The sequence below is a fragment of the Prunus persica genome, chromosome G2, assembly GCF_000346465.2.
Source record: "Prunus persica cultivar Lovell chromosome G2, Prunus_persica_NCBIv2, whole genome shotgun sequence".
NCBI lineage: Eukaryota > Viridiplantae > Streptophyta > Magnoliopsida > Rosales > Rosaceae > Prunus > Prunus persica.
In genome coordinates this window covers 13,266,797-13,290,131 of record NC_034010.1, presented here as the reverse complement: position 1 = coordinate 13,290,131, position 23,335 = coordinate 13,266,797, and the positions used below count along the sequence as shown (strand labels likewise).

The following is a 23,335-nucleotide window of genomic DNA, read 5'->3' as shown; positions in this document are numbered from 1 at the left end:
TAAGCACATATCACCAAAGTTTTTCTATATACACGAACTCCAGAAGAGTCAAGAAATCAAAGTCAGACAAATCCGCTCAAGCGATAACCTGGCAGATCTCTTCACTAAATCATTGTCGAAATGTACATTCCAAAAATTAGTGCATGGCATCGGATTACGACAACTCTGCAAGAAATCAAGTTGGAGCATGCAAAATCAGGGGGAGCATTCAAGAGTCCTCTAACACAGGACATATGCGCGTTGTACTCTTTTTCCTTCGACTAAGGTTTTTTTTTTTCCCACTGGGTTTTTCCCTAGCAAGGTTTTAACGAGGCAACATGAGCGCATTACCCTTATGTCCCAAATAAAGTTGTACTCTTTTTCCTTCGCTTAGGTTTTTTCCCACTGGGTTTTTCCAAGCAAGGTTTTAATGAGGCAACCAATCTAGGGACATGTGGTCTCCAAGGGGGAGTGTTGTAAAGTTTTTGTGTGGAGCCCACTAACTATTCATTTGGAGACTTTGGGTAGAGTTTGTCGGCAACTTTTTCTTACTAGAGTTGCACCAATCTGCCTATAAATAGGCAACCTGCAAAGTGAAAGAAATGAGAAGACAGAAGAGAAGAAAGAGTGAGGAAAGAAAGAACGGGAGAGAGAAAGAGAAAGAGTGGGAGTCAGAGAGAAGAGAAAGAGTGGAGTCTATCTGAGGAGAAATTCTGTCAGTGTAAACACTACAAAGAGAAATATAATCCCACTCCCAATATTACAGTGGTACTTCTCATCAACTGATTACTCTAGTTTTATAACAGAAGCCGAATTATATATATATATATATATCTCTCACTTTGTGTCCTTTTCTGTTTTTATGTGCTTTGAATCTCACATACTCAGATGTTGAAACAACTTGGGAAATTTTTTTTTTTAACCAGTTGAGAATCAAAAACAGGCAAAACTGCATCGGTGTTGTAATGGAATCGCACTTGCAGTTTCTCTAGTTATTTTGGCCATATCCAAACCGGACCATATTTGAAAAAATTTGTAGTTATGATTTCGATTTTGAGGAGAAACTACACCACGCCCACTCCTAATTGGATCTGGAAATAAAGAAGAAGTAAATAAACGGAGATCTCAATAAAAAATCATACTGAAAATGTTTACGCTTTAAAAAAAAAATCTTTCTATATCCATTATTATTATTATTTATACAAATAATATTTTACTTTAATTTAATCTAAATTATAAATAGCAGGATTTTAACAAATGTGTTCTATCCAATTTGACTAACCCAGTGTCTTCAACCCCATATTGTTATTAATTATTTTCAGTAGATAACATTTGCGATGTTCTATTGTTGTCCACAAGAAAAAACAGTAGGAAGAAAAGTTGAACAAAGAAAAGAAAGTTAAGAAAAGCAAAAGGAAAATAAATAGAAGGCTGAAACAATTCGTACAAGGAAAAAGAAGAGGTTAAAAAACGGAGTCCTCAATAATAATAACCCCAAAAGCTAAAAAATATAAGAAAAGAAAGAAAAAGATAGCACATGAGGACAACAAAAGAAAAGAAAGCAAAAGCGTAGGAGAACGTACATGTGATTTCCTAGTATGATACGTTTGCTGTTTTGAACAAAGAAAACCCATTTTTCTTTCGTAGATTGAAGAACTACCATTCATTTTCTTTTCTCATTTAGAACCTGGGAAAATACCACATACCCAATCGCTTAGTCTTTGATTTTCTGTGGATAACCAGGGAAATAGCTACAATTTGGTAAGCAATTCATTTGGTTTGCTTTAAATTTTGTTGTGATTTTGAAAATCTTTGGCTGGGTTTTCGTTTACTGCCTTCTGTTGCCTGAAAACTTTAATTGTTATTGTATTTTGTTTACTTTTAATCAGCTGCTTTCTTTTTGTACCGGCTTGCATAAGTTATTTTATATATTTGTTGATTCCTATTGGGGTTTTACTCTGTATCTAATAGCTTTGATTGAAAATCTTGTGCATTCTTGAATGGTCATGAGTTTGGTTGGTTGAACTTTTGTTTCTCCTTTGATATATTTTTGATATGTTTAACTTCTATGTTGATGTGAATTGTAGATTTCTTATTTTATTTTGCATGCTTAATTCAGAGAGATTGAAGAACTAGAGAAATTTGGTTCATAAGGAATATAAAGAAAAAGGAGAGGCTTTTAACTTTTGCAGTGATTGCTATTTTGACAATGCATAATCCCTTTTTATTTTTATTTTTATTTTTTATACTAATGCTAATATTGATACACTATTGTTGAAGTAAATTTGAATAAGTTTTCTCCTGTTCAGATTTAAGGTGTATATTCTTCTCCGTAAGTTGAAGTGGTGGTCTTGGATTCACTTTGACTATTTCAAAATTGAAAGGATTATCAGCTTGATACAGGCCAGTGAATTCGTCAATCATTAAGCTGATGGGCACTTCTGAAGCAGTTCTTCAAGTTTTTTGCGGGGCTGTACCACGCCTTTGTAGTACTGATTCATGTTTTAGCAAATGTGATCCTATATTTTCTTCTAAATACCAATTAAAATGTCGGAAGAGAAGGGTCTCAAGATACATGCAATTGCTCAGTTGTTCAGGTATGCAACGAAGTCGTATAGGAAATTATCGATTTCGGGGGATAGGGAGTGATTTGTTTGGAAATATGACGGTAGGTGATTCTTGGATTCAGAGTTGCAAGTGCCAACAAGCTGGAAGTATAAGTGGGGCAACTACAGAAGATGAGAATGGGACATGGTTTCTGGATAGTGCAAAGAAATTGAACACAATCAACAATATGGTGAATGCGCCGAATGCTTTGGAATTTCAAGATGTTCAGCAGTTGAAACAGGAAAAGGAGGGCTTGCCACCTAATGGAACAAATGGAACAGTTAGAGATGCCTTTCACAAGATTAGTGTTGATTCGCTCGAGGATGAAGCATGGGATCTACTACGTGAATCTATGGTTTATTATTGCGGAAGTCCTGTTGGAACCATTGCTGCAAAGGATCCTACCAGTTCCAATGTGTTAAATTATGATCAAGTCTTTATTCGTGATTTCATACCTTCTGGCATAGCTTTCCTCTTGAAGGGGGAGTATGATATTGTTCGGAACTTTATACTTCATACTCTTCAGTTGCAGGTAATGTTTGTAATCTGGTAATAAAGACCTTCTGTTATTCCACAGTCAATATTACTAAATGGTGCATTCTCATATTACTAAATTTTGTGGACTAGAAACTTTGTCTAGTTGAACTTTTGTGGTATGCAATTGTATATATCAAATTTGGTTTAGATTCTCAATCAAATTCGTGTATATGTGTGTCTATGCTTGTATTGATGTGTGCATATATACGGAGAGGGATTCAAATATGGGACACAATGTTCGAGCTCACCCTGCAATGGTGTCTAATGAGCGGAATTGTCTATTTTTTGGTCCACTTGAAGAATAATGCTCGCAAAAATAATCCAAATTGGAAAACATTTAGCCATGTGATTATCATCACAATTATTTCAGTGTTAATCAGAAAACACTGTATTTATTTTATCCCAATTAGATATCTATATGGTTCTGATTTAGCTAATTTCTGCTAGGATGATCGTTAAAAATAGACAATCTGGATTTTTGCACTACATTGCGGGATGGGGCCCACCATGTTTTCCTTACGTCTTAAGGATCTCTTACTTGAGGCTTCTCTGTGTGTGTGTCCAGTTATTTGCAACCAGGAGTTAACATATTTGGATCTCTGTCCATGTAACTACATTCTTGTAAGAGGATGTTTCGATTTCAAAGCAGACACCCATTCATTAGATAGAGAAGAAGATCACAAAGATTTCGTGATCCGCTACTGAACTTATTCAAATTATACATCATATCATATATATATATTTTTTTAATCATTTATGTTTGTATTCTTGTTTGTTACCATCGTGAATCATTTGTAAATTTGTTTTCTGTACTTGTTATCCTATTTAGTAAGCGTATTCCTTATATTTCAGAGCTGGGAGAAAACAATGGATTGTCATAGTCCTGGTCAGGGTTTGATGCCTGCTAGTTTTAAAGTGCGTACTGTTCCTTTGGATGGTGATGAATCTGCAACAGAAGAGGTGCTGGATCCAGACTTTGGAGAGGCAGCAATTGGCCGTGTTGCCCCGGTAGATTCTGGTAAATTTATATACCAGATCATCAAGTGTTTTAAAGTTAAAAAGATAGCTTTTTCTTTACCACTTCTTACATTGGTGAAGTCTTATTCATATTGTTACATAATTTTCAGGGTTATGGTGGATAATCTTGTTACGTGCATATGGAAAATGCTCGGGTGATCTCTCAGTTCAGGAGAGAGTTGATGTGCAGACAGGGATTAAGATGATTCTAAGGTTATGTCTAGCTGATGGTTTTGATATGTTCCCTACATTATTGGTAACAGATGGTTCTTGTATGATAGATCGACGTATGGGAATTCATGGTCACCCACTGGAAATCCAGGTATCATATTCTTGAACAGTCATTTTATGTGGCAAGGAAATATCAATATGAAGGGGACAGAAGTAGTCAATCAGTCTTGTTGACCTCTTCCAGGAACCATTTTTCTGTGCCAGTTTGTTTTAACTTGTAATTTAGAGTAATGTTTTAAGAAACAAGCATATTTATCCAAGTTGAAAATGACTAATTAATGATGGGAAGAGATAATCTATCGGGTCCAGGAAACAAAGTATGAGATTGTAGTAAAGGGGAATGATGGGCCAGGATCCAAAAACACAATCAAGATGGAATGAAAAAGTTTAATCTTTTGTATCTTGTGATTTGCATTTTTCGTCTGTGCAGTCCCTTTTCTATTCAGCATTACTTTGTGCACGAGAGATGCTTGCTCCAGAGGATGGATCAGTCGATCTTATTCGAGCACTCAACAACCGTCTGGTAGCTCTGTCATTTCATATCAGAGAGTATTATTGGGTTGATTTGAAAAAACTGAATGAAATCTACCGATACAAGACTGAAGAGTACTCATATGATGCAGTTAATAAGTTCAACATTTACCCAGATCAAATTTCTTCGTGGCTCGTGGAATGGATGCCCAATAAAGGAGGCTATCTAATTGGAAATTTGCAACCAGCTCATATGGATTTCCGATTTTTTTCTTTGGGAAACTTGTGGTCTGTAATAAGCAGTATTGCGACAACAGATCAGTCACATGCTATTTTGGATCTAATTGAATCCAAATGGGGAGATTTGGTGGCGGACATGCCATTTAAGATTTGTTATCCTGCTCTTGAAGGCCAGGAGTGGCAGATTATCACTGGAAGTGATCCTAAGAACACGTAATAAGTCAAACTTAGTAATAATTTATTTATTTTGGTTGTTATTTTTTGGTATTTCCATCTCACACTTCATATTTTTTATGCAGGCCCTGGTCCTACCATAATGCAGGTTCCTGGCCGACTCTGCTGTGGCAGGTTAGTTAATGTTGTGTTGTTAGGTACTTCTAACTGATAGATGGACCCAAGAGGCAATATATCGACTTTTGATTTTGAAATACCCATTTGTGGATAGAACTGTATTGGTAAATAGTTTGTGTAATGTATATAGTGTGTAAGGCTGTTTGGAACTCTGTGCGGAATTTCTGCTATATCATTTCAATTGTTTATCAAACGCATAATAGTTGTATTTCACAGCTCACTGTCGCTTCCATAAAGATGAATAGACCCGAAATTGCAGCAAAAGCTGTTGAGGTTGCTGAAAAACGGATATCGCGAGATAAGTGGCCAGAATACTATGACACCAAAAGGGGTAGGTTCATTGGAAAACAGGCACGCCTGTTCCAGACCTGGTCAATTGCAGGATACCTTGTGGCAAAGCTCCTGCTTGCTGATCCTAGTAAAGCCAAGATTTTGACAACTGAAGAGGATTCTGAACTGGTCAACGCCTTCTCCTGCATGATTAGTGCTAACCCAAGAAGAAAGCGTGGTCGAAAGGATTTGAAGCAGACCTACATTGTATGAGTCTGGTTCCATTATGATTCAGCTCCAGACTGCTAGTTTCGATTGTCTACGTACGGCCAAGTATTATTTTGATTTTAATAAATTATATTGGTGATTATTTGGGAATTGGCTAAGTGTCAGATACCACTTTGCTTGTTCCGTTTGGATAAGCTGATATATTTCATAAGCTTATTCATGTAACACTAAATTCTGTTGTAAAGATTGTGTACTTTGATTTTAAATTTACAGTTACCCATTTGAAGCATCCTTTTAATGTATGAAGTTATGAACTCTAGAGACAGTTATTTGTAAATGTATATATCTCAAAGTTACAAAATCGAATGATGTTTCATTTGTCAGTTTATTTGTTGTTGTAAATTGCCACTATTTTACTGTTGGTTTCATTAGATGCCCTTGGATACAAGCTTTTCTCATGTTTTTCCATCTTTGGATAAAAGCTTTGCAAAAAAATGAACTGTTGAATAAACTTCTTAGTGCGATGCTCTGGTAAGTGAACTTAGATCAGTGTATATTTTTCTTTCATCCCTTAATCCCATCCAATCCGAAGCCCCAAGGAAGAAAATATGAATCGCTCTAAAGCACAATTTGATCTTGTTATGTGACAACCAAAAGACTGTCTGCTGACAATTTCAGATTGGTGCTACATCTTTCACAAAGCACAAAATCTTGCAATTGCTGCTGTTTAAGCAACAAAGATTTTTTCTTTTTTGATACAAAGAATATTGAGGAAGCGAGAATTCGAACCTTAGATACAGTGGTAATTGCTCTTTATCTACACTACTTGAGCTACAAGCCGCTTGCAACAAAGTTCAATGTTGAGTATACGAGCGTTTTTTAATTTTTAATTTTTGTGGTGTACTACTTGAGCTACAAGTCCCTGTAACAAAGTTTAAATATATTTTGTTGTAGTGTACATATAGCAGATAAAACTGGACATACAGAGATATAAGAGCATCTCCAAGGGAGATGTCAAATACCAAACATCAAATTTAAATTTGATGGCTGATGTGGCAATTTGACATCTTACACAGCTTTACACTCCACTTGATATGTCAAATTAAATTAATATTTTATTACATTTGAGTGTTGATTTATTTTTAATTAAAAATAAAAAAAAAAAAAAAAAAAAAATTCATTTGACATCTTTCTTTTGGGATGTCAAAAATAACATCTCAACCTCTAGCCTTCATTCCACATAAACTTTGACACATCGGTTGGAGTGATTTAAGATGTTATTTCTAGCCGTTAAATGTCTATGTGGCACTTTCGACACATCGGTTGGAGATGCTGAACACATTAAAAATGCAAATAGAAAGTTTTTTTTTTTTTTTTCAGTTGGTAAAGAGAAATTCCTCCCTTTAGGTTAATTAACCAAGTATTTTTAATAGCAGACAATCTTCTTTTTATTTTATGGATAGTAGAAAGAACTCTTTCTTCAGACCAGAAAAAAAAAAAAGAAAAAAAAAAAAAAGAAGAAGAAGAAGTAAGAAGAAAGAACTCCGCCTTTGACAGACACAATACCCTTCTTCCTCCTAAAATCATAAGAAAATAAAATTGCTTCCTCGGCTCCATTTGTCGGCACAGCAGGTATTATTAGTTCTTAAAAAACTAAATTTTTTTTTCTTCCTGGGTTTTGTTCTTAGATCTCTTTTTTCATTTATAAGAATGGACATTTGGTTTTAATGTTTTTTTTTTTTTTTTCTCTCATTTGTTTCGATTTCTCGTTCATAAAGTGGAGAGTGGGTTTCATCTAGTGAGTTTTTTCCCTTAATCTGTTACAGTTAATTTTTTTTGGTTTTTTCTTGATATGAATGTCTCTCTGCTCTAAGCTGTAGCTCCCTTTTTCTATATTTATTTTTGGTTAATATGTAGCTCATTTTCAGTTTTGTTCTGGGCAGGTTTGCTGTTTGATTGTGCATTGTTTTGATTTTAAATTCTATCTTCCTCTGTCACTATGGTAGTGATGGCTGTAAGGAAATTGAAATTTGAAGCAACGATACACTCTTATGACTGCCCATAAAGTGTTTGATTAAATGCTGAGTACCTTTGGATGACTGTCGTAGCATGTTTTGATAATTTGCCATTTTTGTTTTCTTTCTCAATCTCATTTGAACAGAGGACCATGAAGAAATAGTTGTGGCAGATAACTGTTCCTGTTTGAGTGCCCAGCTAATTGCTGTTGGTGGTCTTATGGTCAGATATGATGTTTGCCTTACTCATCTGAGAGTCCTTCTCCTAGTTATGATTATGCAACCATCTGTGGAATGATTTGTTATGTTATTCAAAGTCCTGATAAGATTACAAATGAAATTTCCTTTTCTATTTGGCTACAATGCCATCCACAAATCAAACCCTATGTAATTGGAACTCAAGTTGCCGTTTTCAAATTCAGTTAGGCTTCTTGGCAGGCCATAGAGTTTGTTAGACCGCCAGGCCTTAAAGTTTCATTCACCAAAATTTTTGTTTTGTTTTTAAAATTTTAAAATTTTAAAATTTTATTTTATTGTTATGGATATAGTCACAACTAGTTGGCATTACTATGGTTTTCTGTATTCATTTTGGTCCAAAATGATTAATGTTGGATATTAGTTTCTAAAATTCGTTTGATAATTTTATATGCAGTAAGTACACCTGGCAGGACTTTGGAGCCAAGCTGCAAGAGACTGATAAGCCTTCATCAGATTGCTTAATTCCAGGTAACTCGAAGTCCTCCCTCATCTTCTTTCACACTTTGGAGATACCCAACTCAATAAACTGCTTCTGCTCGATTCACTACTTGTTGTGTAATTTGCTCCCTCCATTTTAATGGGCATCCCTAAATTTGAGAATACAGAGCTTTTAATGTCCTGTGTGCTTTTACTTCTCGTTTAATTGGTGTCCTTCTTGGATTTATTAAGTACTGCAAAGTTGCACAGATAATAAGTACCAACCATGAACTGTATATCCCTGTTTGCTATTAAAAAAATTTCGTGTTATGTTGTCGTAGCACAAAAATTATCTGATGGATGCTCTGGTGGGAATAAAGTGGGTAGTGGGAATGAGTTTATAGAGGAACCCTTGAAGAGAATATGGAGAAGTTCGGATTTAGACTCAATGTTAGATGAGAAAGAGAATGTTTATGAGTATGAGAACCATCCCTGGGAGTATTTCTCACTGAGACAGAGTTCAAGATGCGAAGATTCATATCACAAGGGTTCTTGAAGTTCTTCAACAAGATGGCCCTGGGTTTGATACGAAAGCGGCTTTGGATGAGTTGCATATAGAGGTTTCAGGTCTTCTTGTGAGAGAAGTTCTCTTCAAAATTTTGAAACCAACAAATTATGTGAGTAAAACCGGTGTGCAAAGTTGGGGTATAAGTTTTATATGTGGTCTGGTCAGCTTGAAAATTACAGACACACAGCAAACACATATCATTTAATGATGAGGATATTTGCAGATTGTGAGGAGTTTAAAGCAATGTGGAGGCTGGTTGATGAGATGATTGAGAAAGACTATCCAACTACAGCATAAACATTCAACATTTTGATACGCACTTGTGGTGAGGCAGGCCCAGCTAAAAAAGTTGTGGAAAGATTCGTCAAATCAAAGACGTTTAACTATAGGCCATTTAAACAGTCATACAATGCAATTTTGCACTCCCTTCTTTTGGTGAAGCAGCACAAGTTGATTGAGTGGGTCTATCAACAGATGTGGATAGATGGTCACTGGGTAGATATTCTAACTTATAATGTTATGATGCATGCGAAATATAGATTGGGGAAATTGGATCAATTTCAGACTCCTTGAGGAAATGGGTAGAAGTGGATTCAGTCCAGATTTTCATACTTAAAACATTCTTCTTCATGTCCTTGGTAAGGGAGACAAACCACTTGCAGCTCTTAATCTTTTGAACCACATGAAGGAAATGGGTTTTGATCCAAGTGTTCTTCACTTCACAACATTGATAGATGGACTGAGCAGGGCTGAAAATCTGGATGCCTGCAAGAATTTTTTTGATGAGATGATAAAGCATGAGTGCTTTCCGGATGTGGTTTGTTACACGGTAATGATCACGGGGTATTGGCTGGGGAGCTTGAGAAGGCTCAAGGAGTGTTTGATGAGATGATCACTAATGGGCAGCTTCTGAATGTATTTACATACAATGCTATGATCTGTGGGGTTTGTATGGCAGGAAAGTTAGAGGAAGCATGCTTCATGCTTAAGGATATGGAATCCAGAGGCTGTAATCCAAATTTCACCGTATACAGCACCCTAGTAAGTTATTTGCAAAATGCTGGAAAGCTTGCCGAAGCTCTTGAAGTAATAACATATATGATGGAGAAGGGGCAGTGTGTGCATCTACTTTCAAAGTTCAAGGGATATAGGAGATCTTAAAGTCATAGATTCTGTTATTCTCAGTATTTACTTGCAATCGTATAAGAAGAAACTAAGTGCCCGTTCGGTAATGTTTTACGGGCTCGTTTTCTGTTTTCTCAAAATGAAAATGGCTGAGAAGGCGTTCGGTGGCCAGCATGAGAAAATGCAGAAAACAATATTCCGAGAATGAATTCTAAACCATGTACAAAAAGTGAAAACACTGAAATATCGTTTTCAGCATTTTCAATGGAAAAGCGGAAAACAATTTTGCGTCTCTCACTACGATGTCTCTTCTATTTACCTCCAGCACCCCATTTATCCCAAGCTCTCATCAATTTCCCACACTGGGTCTTCTAATAAATTTCAAAATTTTCTTTTTTCGGTGAAATTACTGGATCTTCTCATTAGTTAGATACATATGGGTCTTCATTTTTTCTTTCTGGTGAAATTAGTGGGTCTTCTGTTAGATAAGCTCATCAAAATCTTGTTTGGGTGCTAACCGTGCTGTGATGAAGAAGATGATTGTGAGAGGGAGAGAGGTGGGTTCTGCAATGGTGATGCGTGGGTGCGATGGTGATGCGTGTGTGCAATGGGGTGGGGTGGGATTTGCATAGAGTTAAAGAGAAGATGGTGTATTTGTTTTTTCTCAGTTCATTTTAATTTTTTTTAAAGATAATTCTTTTTATACATTATTCTATTTTTAAAGATTGTTCTTTTTTTCTTTTCCAAAAAAATTACCATCTTTTTGGAGGCATTAATAAAAATAACTCACTTTTTTTTTTCTTGGTATGAAACTCACATATTGATCACATAATTAACCAATTTTGTTTTTGTTATTTTCAAATTATAGTACCAGACACATTTTCACTGTTTTCATTTTCTGAAACTGTTTTCTAATTAAGCTAACAGACGCATTCTCGAATCTTGAAAATGCAAATTCGTTTTCTTGTTTTCATTTTCTGAAAACATTCTTTGAAAACATTCTCCGAAAACGTTACCAGACGGGCCCTAATTGATCCAGCTGAATTAACATTATGTAGCTCCTGGCTATCCAGTCAGACCTTGTACCCCCATTTAAAGAAACTCATTCATCCAGCTAACACTATTCAGCTCCTGGCTATCTCAGTTACACCATGCACTCGCGCCTTGTTCCAGTTGTCTCTGAAGTAAAGAAAAGTGAAGTATGCACAAGTTGTTTGACCTTATTTTGTAATGCTAACTGATTGACATATAAACTGCAGTTTGTCCGTGTTTCTTCGTTATATTTGCACCTGTGCTGTCACTATATTGTTTGTCCATGTTTATGTCACTGTTGATTTTATGCTCTTGTGAAGTCAAAAGTGCTAACTAGAGACTAGAGTACTAGACCGGTTTCACTTAGTATAATGAAACACACTCCCTTGCTCGCTCCTTCATCTCTCACCACCATTTCACCCACCCATCACCCCTCTCATTCTGCTACACTTCCCATCACCACACCCACCAACCTCACCTCTATTTCTTCTTTCCACATTCCACCACCACTTCTCCACCTACCTACCCTTTCTTTCTCTTTCCTTCGCCTCCCACCACCACACTCACCTCTCTTCCTGCTTCAAGGTTTCTTTTTTCTGTTGCTTTTAGTATATTCATTCTAAGGTACATACAGACACATATACAGTACTATGGGTGCGCCTATGCATAGCCACATACATAAGAACATGCAGTTTCCATTTCACACAGATGCAGATATCACTGGCATTTGTTTGAAAACCATCCTTGGATCATTAACCAAAACACATTTAGCACAGGGCTTGAAGATACAGAGACAAAGAAGAAGAAGGGGAACCAGAACTGGAATCAGACCGTTGCAGTGATAACCATACCGGTTGCTCTTAAGATCGCCATTGAGTTTAGAACGAGGAGTTTGTCTAAGTTGCAGGAGAAGACGATGAAAGTCAACATCTTGCAGTGGCATGCTGTTGCTTCATGGACATGGGATGCACAAGATGAAACATGTGGGATTTGCAGGATGGCATTTGATGGTTGTTGTCCTGCTTGTAAACTCCCTGGGGATGATTGCCCACTAATTTGGGGTGCATGCAACCATGCGTTCCATCTTCATTGCATCTTAAAATGGGTAAATTCACAGACTTCTCAGGCGCATTGCCCCATGTGCCGCAGGGAGTGGCAATTCAAAGGGTGAGAGAAAAACTGGAATCGCTTTTAGGGTTTTCCTGCTTGCTTTCTCTTTCTTCAAGTGCAGGGGTTGCCAATGCAGGCTTGCAATTGTTTGATTATATACTGGTTGATGTAAAGTCAAGCACCTCCTTTGTATTTGTTTTGTATTGGTTGATGTAAACAGTAGCTACAATCATTTATTATATTCCCTCCAATACACATTAACCATCTCAATTAGATCATTTACTATGCACAATTTAGAATCCCAATCACCAAGGCTTTTAATGATACGCCAATGAAGGGCAAGCTCTTCCAGCTTGACTTAGATTGAGACCTACTCAGCTGTTATCCTCATCTCAGAGAAAAGTTCTAGATCGGTTTCAGCATTTGAATTGAGAACTAAATTGTGAATCCTAGCAGTGAAGCTGACTTCATTCTTACATCCCAAAGGAAACATTTACAGGCCTAAAAGACCATTCCAAGACTACCCGTCTCTAAAATCTGAACACATACTATATACACTAGCAAAAGGGAAGGAAAAGGGTCCAGCTTATGACCTTTAGAAAGAAATGACATAAAAATTCAGGCCTCATTGAGGGAAACTACTGGCTCTTTACATAAGGAGCTAAGCCTCCTTGCAGACAAATCACAGTATGATATGTATGCATCAACTATGCCCTATGGTCCCAAATTGTTGAGATGCATATCTCCGGCAAAGACAAATTGGGATATATTAATGGAGAACTACCACAACAACCCATACAGACCCGACGTTCAACAAATGGCGAACATAGAATTCGATTGTGAAAGGATGTGTGATCAACTCTATGGAGCCAAGATTGATTTGCAATTTTATTCGCTTTCCGACGGCAAAAACAATATGAGATGCAATTGCCACAACTTACTTTGATGACAAATACACCTCTCATGGTATCAGAGCAACTTACTTTGATGTCATTGCTTGGAACCGACATTTGATGACAAAGTGGTGTTGGGAAACAAACACTGGTAACTTTTTTGGTTTTCCAATTTCGTTTTTGTTTCGTTTGTTAGGGTTTCTAATTTCACTTTCCAAAAATGTCCTTGATAAATAAACACTTGTAACTTCGTTACAACTCCGATTTGCCTACCGTTTGCTCCTACGCTCTCGTGGAATTGAGCTCCTTCACGGTGTAAAGAAATTCCAAAACGAGTCTTGAAACAAAAGAGCCCCAATATCCAAAGTCAAAATCCTGGGGCGAATTCATCCAAGTACGCTAAAATTTTGAAATTTAAACGAAAAAATGTGGGGCGGGTCGCTACACGTTAGATTATGAATTTTAATGTTAAACCCATGTACTTTTTGATTCTTGCGTGTTAGTAAATCAAGTAAAATCATGAATCAATACCGATTTCAGGTAAGTAATCATGTCTTTAACATTTTAAGGAATTCTCAAGCATCTTCTCTCTTGTTGACAAAGTGGTAGTTGAGAAACTGTTTTCCCTTTCCTTTTTGCCTCAAAAGGGTTTATGAAATGATTAGTGAGAAGCTACTACCTAATTACTAATTGCATATTCATCTTTTTTCATCTTGTTTTTTTTTCTTCCGGGGCTAATCCATCATGCTATCCAAGATCTTGCGGCTGATCATCTTTCTCTAAATATTTTGTAATTGTTGTATGTAATCACCAATTGGTGCGGTTATATGAAAGAAAATCTACATTAACTTGGTATTATTTTATTATTATCCTAACTCTCTTTATGAGGGAGTATATTCCAGTGGTATCTAAGCATAATTGATAAATAGACGGAATTGTAATACAAGATTACAACCATATGATCTTCTAGCTAATCAAACAAAAAAGGTGCCATCCCTAAACAAATCCCAAACCCTAAAATTCTAAATTCAGAAGTTCGGGATCCCAAAAAAAGTCTCATGCTTAATAAAAAGGGAACAAAATAAAAACCGGATCTTAAATTTATATGCTATATATCACAGTAGTTTTTTTTGCCCAATTTTTTTAATGAGCACGATAGCAAATCAGTAATTTCCATTTTAAAATTAAATTATTTTTTTGGTCTGACCGTATTTATTTTTCTTAGACTACCCTATTTCTTTTCTTCTTAGGATTTGGTATTTTTACATGAATACTAAAATACTAGTAATTTTTTATTTGGTGTATATGCGTACGCAACAGTTATAACCAGAGAAAAATAACAAGGCATAAAATCCAAAATTCCAAATGTGCAAATGCAAAACGCCAGAAAGGAAATCCAGAAATTGGGCCCACTGTGGGCCCTTATAATACAATATGCAGACACATGGCCCATCCCCATTCCGCCGGCCCTTTCCACCCCTCTTCAAAATGCCTCATTTCTATTATTTTCCACTCTCATTTGAAGTGTGTCTCCACCTTAACTCACCACCGCCACTACCACCACCATTCCCACAATCATGCAACAATGCGCCGACGAACTTGTCAACGACATAGGCAACCTTAATCTCGAGTGTTCCACTACCGCCGCCACCGACACCGACACCGCCATTTCTGTTAAAACCACTTCAAGCCACATCTCGTCCGCCAGTAAGCCTCACGCGCGGCCACGCGATCCATGTTGGGACGCGATCCAAGGCAAGAAGTTCAATGGCACGGGGATCAGCCTTGACGACCTAGGCCTCGTGCGTCGCCTCGGCTGCGGCGACATAGGGAGCGTGTACCTCGTAGAGTTAGAGGGTAGTGATGGGTGCATGTTTGCTGCCAAGGTGATGGACAAGGAGGATTTGGCAAGTAGGAATAAAGGAAATAGGGCAAGGATAGAGAGGGAAATATTGGAAATTTTGGACCATCCTTTTTTGCCCACGCTCTATGGCTGGTTGGAGTCGGACAGATGGTCTTGCTTGTTGACCGAGTTTTGCCCCGGTGGTGACCTCCATGTCCTCCGCCAATGCCAACCGGACAAACGCTTCGGTCGAGCGGCCGTCCGGTGCGTACTTTTTGAACTTAAAATTTGCAATTTAATTATACTACATGATCATATGCGTGACATATATACATATGTGTGTTTGAATTTTCTGTTTCATGAAAAAAAAACTTTTGTTGATTAAATTTGCAAAATGGTACAATATAAAACGAGTCATAAGAAGTGGGGTTCCAATATTTGCTTGAGACTATTGATTATTTTGTGTGGGTTCCATAGCTGGAGACTGGGACAATCTATGAATGTTGCAACCCCACAATGCTTTTGGTAAGTGCCATGCACTCGATCACGATCATCATGATTCAATGCAAGTTTCTATAATAGGCCTCGATTATGATAAATTTTGATTAGATTACTCTTTTTGTTTATTGCCTAATTAAGCATGAATTAGGATTGATATTGAATTACTCAATTACGTGGTATAATTGATAAAGAATTACCAAATTGATAGAGAATCATATGAAATGAGATTTATCTGAATCTTCTCATTTATTTTGATATATATAGTTATAAGATCTGTCGAGGATCTTCCTTGTAATTTTCTTGCTTTGATTAACAAAAATTAAGTTTTTTCTAAATTTACAATCTAGTCTTTTTTTGGTGCTTGAAGATTTTATGCATCTGAAGTGGTTGCTGCTCTAGAGTACCTACACATGATGGGAATAATCTACCGTGATCTGAAGCCAGAAAATGTACTCATAAGATCAGACGGTCACATCATGTTGACCGACTTTGATCTCTCATTGAGGAGCAGCACTTCAACATCAACGGCTCAGCTTGTTTCTGATCAAGACCCACCAAACAACGATCGATCCTCTTATTCCACCAAGCAACCACAATTTGGAATATCACCATGCATCCTGCCTAGTTGTATGGTTCCGACGGCATCATGCATGCACCCAAAAGGCAAGCGCAAAAAGAAATCGGGTCACCGTGTGTCCCTCGAGATCGTGGCGGAGCCAGTCGACGTCCGATCGATGTCGTTTGTCGGGACCCACGAGTACTTGGCACCGGAGATGGTATTAGGTGAAGGCCATGGCAATGCAGTGGATTGGTGGACTCTAGGCATATTTATATTTGAAATGTTTTACGGTGTCACACCCTTTAAAGGAACGAACCATGACTCAACTCTAGCCAACATTGTGGCCCGAGCCCTTGAGTTCCCTAAGGAGCCCACTGTGTCCGGACCCGCTAAAGATTTGATCACGCATCTTTTGATCAAGGACCCCACAAGAAGATTGGGGTCCACAATGGGTGCGACAGCAATCAAGCACCATCCATTTTTTGATGGGGTAAATTGGGCATTATTAAGATGTAATACACCACCCAACATTCCTCGGCCTGTTGCTTGCCGGGACCTTGTGCAAGCCGGGAAAGGTAAGGACACTCCGGTAGAATACTACTAGCAACGAGTTTGTTTAATACAATTGTAATATAGTTTCATGTATATATGTGGTTTTTAATTTTGGATGCTGTGAAGTTGTTTTCTTGGTTTTGTCATATCAATTCCCTTTTGTAATTGAAGAATTCTAGTCCTTCCATTTGCAGTCATGTAGTGCCCTTTTTTTATTTTTTATTTTTTATTTTATCAAGAAGGTAAAAAACTTCATACGATCGTTGTGAAACACAAGAAATGCTTGCAAACCTGATGTGTTTTAAGTGACCTCGTTAAAATTTTACTTTAAAAATCCCATTTGAGGAATTCAGATGTGGTTTAAGTGGCCTCATTATAAATTATACATTAATTTTTTTTTTCTCAAAAATAAAAAATTAAAGACCCCTTGGCTGAGCATGCTAAGGCATCTGAAATCACTTTTGAAGATGGCATCTGAAATCATTGATGCTTGGCTATCTTCGTTTTCTGCATATGCCAATGGTGACAGAAATATAGAAATATCTACTATACAAAATTAATGTTTGATAGTCACTTCATTATTTATAGGGAGATTCACTATTATATTCAATATAGGGGTCCAAATTATTTATAAAAAACCCTATATGAAGTGGACTTTAAAAACACACCCAAAGCCTATTTACAATATAACAAAGAGACTTTTAACTTCTAATAAATTACAAAACTGCCATCAATTTTTTAAAACAAGCCCAATCCCAAAATCTCGTAAAAAAAAATTCAAAACACTCAATAGGGCGTCAAAGTAATTTAATAATTAAAATTAAATTCAATAGGGGCAACTGTCATTTCTTGAATTTTTTTTGATTTATTTATAGAAATTAAATGGTGTAAAATTTATCTATATTATTAGTGTTAAGAATGAATATTTGACTAAATATCTCTTATTTATAAGTGTGCAAATTTTCAAGTCATTGTTTAGAGACTACTCTTATTTAGGCCTCATCATTTGGCCCGTGGGCTCATGGGCCGATGAGGGCCCACCCGGCCCATCGAAAAAAAGCCTGGCTAGGTCCGTTATGGACTTTGAGATGGCCCGGCCCGCCTTGGGCTGGGCTAGGCTTGAGCTTGGGTGTCTGAAGCCTAGCTCGGCCCATAGGCCTGGCCCGATTCAGCTCAAGAAATCCCGGCCCGGCCCGTCCACAAAAACCCGGCCCATTAGGCCCGCATACATATATAATTATGTATAAATAAGAGTTTAGGTTTAGGATTATATCACTTAAATCGTATATAATTTGTTTCATTTCATTTACTTTTCTTTACTCATTCCTAGTTTATAATTGGATGATTAGCACATTAATTTGTGTCAATTCTTAATCCAACAATTATAATTGGATGATTAGCACACTAATTATATATATAAGATGAACAACATATCACATCACCAAATATAATCATATCACGAAACGTAATCGTACCACCAAATAGAATCATGCTTTTCTTGAACATATCACCAAATATTTGCATATTTATTCATACCATCCTTTAAAAAAATATTTTTTTGATATTTATTATTTTTTATAATTATTTCTTAAAACGTATTACGATCTAATTATGTAATAACCTAAAAAATAATACTTGGTTTTATTATTTTTGTGAAAAATCTTATAAGTTGTGTGACTTTATTGGGTGTTTTATGAATTTGGTTTGAAGTGAAAATATTGGAATTAAGTGAGTTTAATCTCAAATTTGGACTAAAATGCCTTTATGATTAAGTTTATAATTTTTTTTTAATGAAGTAGAGCCCGTTTGGGCCCGGCCCTGCCCTATGGGCTTTCTCAAACCCGTCTCATGGGTCGGGCTTGGACTTTGAATTTTCTAAAAAAACTCGGCCCGGCCCGGCTCTATATTTTTTCTCTCCTCTTTAAAGCCCAGCCCTACCCAGTCCAAGCCCATTAAATTTGAGCCGGGCCGGGCACGAGCCCTACTCTTATTGGCCAAATTTGTTGGTTACTAGGAATTGGGCCATGCATAGGTCCAAAACCTCCGATGGCCTATCTAAGGAAAGATCCAACAAGATCAATGTGTGAATGAAGGATAATTAGCTAGCCGTTACGTGAGAAGTGGTCCAAACATTACGTGCATTAGAGTCAGTAACTACAGCACGTCCCAAGTCATTCGACTAATTGACATGATATGCGAGATACGGGTCTCGGCAGACTCAATGGGCGCACACTATTAACCAGTAGAGTCAATGTAGATATGTGCTATGAGAGAGTAACATTTTAATGTAATTTTTGTCTAGGTAAAAAGGTAAAAAGAAAAAGTAATTTCAAAATTTGGTTTCGCTGCTAATTCAATTTAACGATGATTCCAACCATAATACATTGTCAAGCATAAAAATTTGACTGTGAAAGTTCAAAATAAAAGTCAATAAAAGTCAGTGTTCTGCACTTAATTTCTACTTACACATTTATACATGTTTGTATTTTTGTTTTTATCTACGCTTATTGCTTCGTGTATTAATATAGTGATCAATATTATAAGTCATTTACTGAATTTCTTCTAACAACAGGGATATGCCTGTTTTTCCATTTTAGTTAGATTAGCCCTGTCCAGTCCTAGCACCAGGACTAAGTTGAGCCCTGACATGACTCTTGGTGGAAGGGTGGAGACCACTGTTGTCTACCTCTTTGCAACACTTTGAACAACTTGTATTTTCTGTTGTCATGTAGTAGTACCACCAATTAATGCTGTGACCAAATCTACATCTATCCATTAAAAGGAAAAAAAAAAAAAAAAACGATGAAAAAAAACCATAGACTATATTGCTGAGAGAGAAAATTTACATATTGGCTTTGTTTTGATCCCTTCAATCTCTTTCACTGCACTTAAAAACTGTTACTACATTTTTCTCTACAATGGCTGAGCTATCTCTGGATTGCTATGATGGTGCATCGCCGGTGATGGTTCCTCAGCATACAGCTCATGGCCATGAATCAACCGCTGCAGTGAAGTTGCAGAAAGTGTACAGGAGTTATAGAACCCGGCGTAGGCTAGCAGACTCGGCTGTGGTTGCTGAGGAGCTATGGTTGGTACCCCGTTAATTAATTTTCGTCTAGTCTTCAACATTTTGATATTATTCTAATTCTGTATCTATGGGATTAATGTTTGGATTGGAGGTGGCAAGCTATAGATTATGCAAGGTTGAATCATAGTACGATTTCGTTCTTCGATTATCATAAATCTGAAACCGCAGCCTCACGATGGAGTAGGATCAGCTTATTTGCATCCAAGGCATGTTTGCTAATGTTTGCTTATGTTTCATACCACATAAACTTTTTATAAAATTAAGAAAAAAAAAAGGTTTCATGAATTTGATTATTTTTTTGTAGCTGGGGAAGGGATTATCAAAGGATGCTAAGGCACAAAAGTTAGCTTTCCAACATTGGATCGAAGCGGTAAGCTCGTAATCGATCTAGACTTTAACTTTTCTTGTTATGCCTTGTATTCATCCTCATCATGATGCTGGTTGTTGCAGATTGATCCAAGACATCGTTATGGCCATAATCTGAACTATTACTATGATGAGTGGTGTAGAGGTGATGCAGGACAGCCCTTTTTCTACTGGTACAATTTACCGTCTTCATTCTTTCTTTTTGGTGACTATTTTCTTTGAACACCTTGTAATTATTTCAGTGTCAAAATCATTGTTCTTGTAATTATTTTCTCTGCACATGAAGTGATATCTTCTTATTTTTCGGGTGTTTTGAGTTTTTGGTTTTGGTGCAAATAAAAGTTCCCTACTTCTGTAATTACATATCTACTTTTTAGTAAGACATAAGAACATCTGTCCAATGAGGAGGGATATGTGGAAGACAAGGATTCCAGAGTACATCAAAACATGAATTTTTACTCAAAGGCTCCCATAAGGGTTACCAAATTACTGACTTTGTTAGCTTTACATCCCATGAAAATAGTATGGATATTTCAAAATCAACTTAGTTAAAAGAAAGTCTTGCTAATATACTTGATAAGATGATTTAGGAAGAAGAACCTCTGCCTTTTGTAGGTTGGACGTTGGAGATGGCAAGGAAGTTGATCTCAAGGATTGTCCAAGATCAAAGCTGCAACAAGAATGCATCAAGTATCTTGGACCGGTACCATACTTCTGTGCTGCATATATATAATAGGATCAATACAAGATCAAAATCCAATCCAATTGTTGCAGAGGCTCGTAGCTCTAATGGTTACGAGCATTTACTCCTATACCCAAGGTCTCGACTTCAAATCCCACCTAATAGTATTAGTACCATTGTTGGAAAAACTTAAGCAGCATTCCTAGTGTTAGAATCTAATGAAATATCACATTACTGATATAATAATTTCCAGCCACCATCACCTTTGTATTTCAGTTTCAATTGTTGCCCTGTTTTTTTTAAAAGATATTTGCATCTCCTATTCCCTTTATGAGAACATTAGAGTGAGAAATTTATTACTTTATACCAGACTTCAGAGAGCCCTCTGAATTCTGCATGAAATAATGTATGCTAACTTGTTCACATTCATCTTGTGGTGACCTTTCATGCAAATAAGCAAGAGAGGGAACACTTCGAATATATCATTTTTGAAGGGACCTTGGTGCACAGAGGAACAGGATATCTTCTTGATACAAATCAAGGAATGGAAGATTCCAAATGGATTTTCGTGATGAGCACATCGAAGAAACTTTATGCTGGCGAGGTAAGATTTGATATGGACACCAGACCATTGAAGTTGCAGTCTCCTATCTCAATTTGCAGATGACTGATTCTCTTCCTTTTCTTCTTCTTCCTTCAAGAAGAAGAAGGGATTATTTCATCATTCCAGCTTCCTTGCCGGAGGGGCCACCTTGGCTGCTGGAAGACTTAGAGCAGAACATGGAAAGCTCAAGGTATATTAATCATTCATGCATCAACCTGCATGCTCAGTCAAATAGTCTCTGCTTCTTGAAGACATAGTTTACAGATATGGAATATGTACATTTGCAAAGATTCCAGCACCCACTTGGTAGACACACACACCACAAAGAAAATATTTGTAGAATTCCTTTCTTTTGAGTGTTATTTTAGATCAAGGAAAAGCCTGCACCTTTTCCATCTGAATTCTGTATGTCCTTTTGATTTCCAGTCTGTATCGGCATACAGCGGACATTACCGTCCAACCAATGAGAACCTTGGCAGCTTCCTCATCTTCCTTAAGGAAAGTGGAGTTGCCCTTGATGGAGTTCAGGTATAGAACTTATCCTATTCAATTTTATTATATCTGTTCCCAGGGTACTCTGCCTACAATAAAAACATGCAGTTGAAACATTCCAGGGGACATAGCTCTTCAGAATTTAAGGAAGAAGGGTTCAAACTGAGACCTTTTAGCTTCCATTAATAATCGAAAACCTGTATAATGTATAGACATTTATCTGTGTTTCTAGCTAGGCTTGTTTCGTTTGAGCTTTATCCATTTTAAGCAGGTACTTTCTCCCATGGAAGACAATGAGAGCTATGGTTTGAGCAAATCAATTCAACCTGGAAGAACATATGGACAAACAAAAGCTGAAAACCCTGAGCTTCATGCTTCCAGGGTGGAAGAAAGCAATCAACAGTCTGAATCATGTACATTTTCAGAAACAAAAAGAATAAGTAGTTACCAAAGAACCATATCCAGAAATCTCTTCAACCTCCGAACAAGTGTCCCTAAGAAAGAATTATTGCAAAGGATCAACTCCAAGAAGGAAGCAAGTTCATGTCAACTAGGAGACCAACTGTCTTTGAAGTGGTCAACAGGAGCAGGCCCTAGGATTGGGTCTGTTGCAGACTACCCTCTGAAGTTAAGGCTACAAGCACTAGAATTTGTAAGCCTCTCTCCTAGGGTCTCCCTCGCGGCATCCCCATCGGAACCTCCATCAGGTCTCACATCATTTACAACTTCTTGCAGGATAATGTGACCGGCGTTGTAAGTCTGTCGTTCTTAAAGAATGTTACTGTAAAACCACTGCACTCAAGCACAAAATAATATGAGTGGTACTTTACTGGATTGAACACCCTGGTTTTTCTTTTGAGTTCACACATTTGCTAGGATACATAGTCTCATGGAAGACAAAGTAAACTCGGAATGTTGTAAAGGAAAAGTACCTCAAAAAACGTTTAACTTCTCTGCTTGAATGGAATTCATTTAGGCTTCATTTAAATGGAAGGATTCCAAATCTATGAATTTAGATGAGATTATGTGGTAAAATTGTTTGTTTAGACTATTACAATCTATGTATGGCCAGATCTAGAAAATAAGGAAAGGAAAAACACAACTGGATTTCAAATGACTCCTTGCATATAGTCATTTTAAATATACTACATGTAGTTATTTCAAATACATTCAATCCAATGTGATTATTTTGATACATGCATTATCGGGGAGGAGGGTTTTCTCATACACACTATCAATGTGTCATGAGAGTTTGAATCTAGTGATTATTGATTTTGTACCAAATTTAGATATGCTGTC

General features: G+C 36.9%; 4 protein-coding genes and 1 pseudogene across 9 annotated transcripts; all 5 read left to right on the top strand.

Annotated features, from left to right (window-relative positions):
• Window positions 1,503-6,319, top strand: LOC18787931 (alkaline/neutral invertase E, chloroplastic). Of its 2 annotated transcripts, none has more exons than XM_007221355.2 (7): window positions 1,503-1,740; window positions 2,289-3,118; window positions 3,976-4,141; window positions 4,251-4,462; window positions 4,802-5,295; window positions 5,382-5,430; window positions 5,650-6,319. In XM_007221355.2, the coding sequence occupies exons 2-7, from the start codon at window positions 2,411-2,413 to the stop codon at window positions 5,974-5,976; spliced, it is 1,956 nt and encodes a 651-aa protein (XP_007221417.1). In that variant the 5' UTR covers window positions 1,503-1,740; window positions 2,289-2,410; the 3' UTR covers window positions 5,977-6,319. The 2 variants fall into 2 exon arrangements, with proteins under 2 accessions (XP_007221417.1, XP_020412598.1); XM_020557009.1 differs by lacking the exon at window positions 1,503-1,740 and having other exon boundaries at window positions 2,491-2,576; window positions 2,669-3,118.
• LOC18787906 (anaphase-promoting complex subunit 11) lies at window positions 7,172-12,734 on the top strand. 4 transcript variants are annotated; one of them, XM_020558358.1, is made up of 4 exons: window positions 7,172-7,563; window positions 8,093-8,169; window positions 8,599-8,672; window positions 12,123-12,734. In XM_020558358.1, exon 4 carries the CDS (start codon window positions 12,263-12,265, stop codon window positions 12,515-12,517), a length of 255 nt encoding a protein of 84 aa, XP_020413947.1. In that variant the 5' UTR covers window positions 7,172-7,563; window positions 8,093-8,169; window positions 8,599-8,672; window positions 12,123-12,262; the 3' UTR covers window positions 12,518-12,734. The 4 variants fall into 4 exon arrangements, with proteins under 4 accessions (XP_020413947.1, XP_020413949.1, XP_007221406.1 ...); XM_020558360.1 differs by lacking the exon at window positions 8,093-8,169 and adding an exon at window positions 7,710-7,729; XM_007221344.2 differs by lacking the exon at window positions 8,093-8,169.
• Window positions 8,681-11,050, top strand: LOC18787941 (annotated as a pseudogene).
• Window positions 14,927-17,272, top strand: LOC18787939 (serine/threonine-protein kinase D6PK). The gene is made up of 2 exons (XM_007221314.2): window positions 14,927-15,456; window positions 16,061-17,272. Exons 1-2 carry the CDS (start codon window positions 14,927-14,929, stop codon window positions 16,854-16,856), a joined length of 1,326 nt encoding a protein of 441 aa, XP_007221376.1. The 3' UTR covers window positions 16,857-17,272.
• LOC18787921 (IQ domain-containing protein IQM3) lies at window positions 19,606-23,008 on the top strand. 2 transcript variants are annotated; one of them, XM_020556571.1, is made up of 9 exons: window positions 19,606-19,892; window positions 19,984-20,098; window positions 20,197-20,262; window positions 20,343-20,431; window positions 20,874-20,961; window positions 21,398-21,544; window positions 21,645-21,734; window positions 21,971-22,072; window positions 22,308-23,008. In XM_020556571.1, the coding sequence occupies exons 1-9, from the start codon at window positions 19,723-19,725 to the stop codon at window positions 22,779-22,781; spliced, it is 1,341 nt and encodes a 446-aa protein (XP_020412160.1). In that variant the 5' UTR covers window positions 19,606-19,722; the 3' UTR covers window positions 22,782-23,008. The 2 variants fall into 2 exon arrangements, with proteins under 2 accessions (XP_020412160.1, XP_020412159.1); XM_020556570.1 differs by having other exon boundaries at window positions 19,607-19,892; window positions 21,642-21,734.

Excerpts from the sequence above, each read along its gene's own strand:
- LOC18787931 (XM_007221355.2), top strand. The coding sequence starts at position 2,411 with ATGGGCACTTCTGAAGCAGTTCTTCAAGTTTTTTGCGGGGCTGTACCA. Across the intron at positions 4,142-4,250 it reads TGTTGCCCCGGTAGATTCTG|GGTTATGGTGGATAATCTTG; the intron begins GTAAATTTATAT and ends CATAATTTTCAG. Across the intron at positions 5,296-5,381 it reads GGAAGTGATCCTAAGAACAC|GCCCTGGTCCTACCATAATG; the intron begins GTAATAAGTCAA and ends TTTTTTATGCAG.
- LOC18787906 (XM_007221344.2), top strand. The coding sequence starts at position 12,263 with ATGAAAGTCAACATCTTGCAGTGGCATGCTGTTGCTTCATGGACATGG.
- LOC18787939 (XM_007221314.2), top strand. The coding sequence starts at position 14,927 with ATGCAACAATGCGCCGACGAACTTGTCAACGACATAGGCAACCTTAAT. Across the intron at positions 15,457-16,060 it reads TTCGGTCGAGCGGCCGTCCG|ATTTTATGCATCTGAAGTGG; the intron begins GTGCGTACTTTT and ends TGGTGCTTGAAG.
- LOC18787921 (XM_020556570.1), top strand. The coding sequence starts at position 19,723 with ATGGCTGAGCTATCTCTGGATTGCTATGATGGTGCATCGCCGGTGATG. Across the intron at positions 20,099-20,196 it reads TCAGCTTATTTGCATCCAAG|CTGGGGAAGGGATTATCAAA; the intron begins GCATGTTTGCTA and ends ATTTTTTTGTAG. Across the intron at positions 20,432-20,873 it reads GGACAGCCCTTTTTCTACTG|GTTGGACGTTGGAGATGGCA; the intron begins GTACAATTTACC and ends TGCCTTTTGTAG.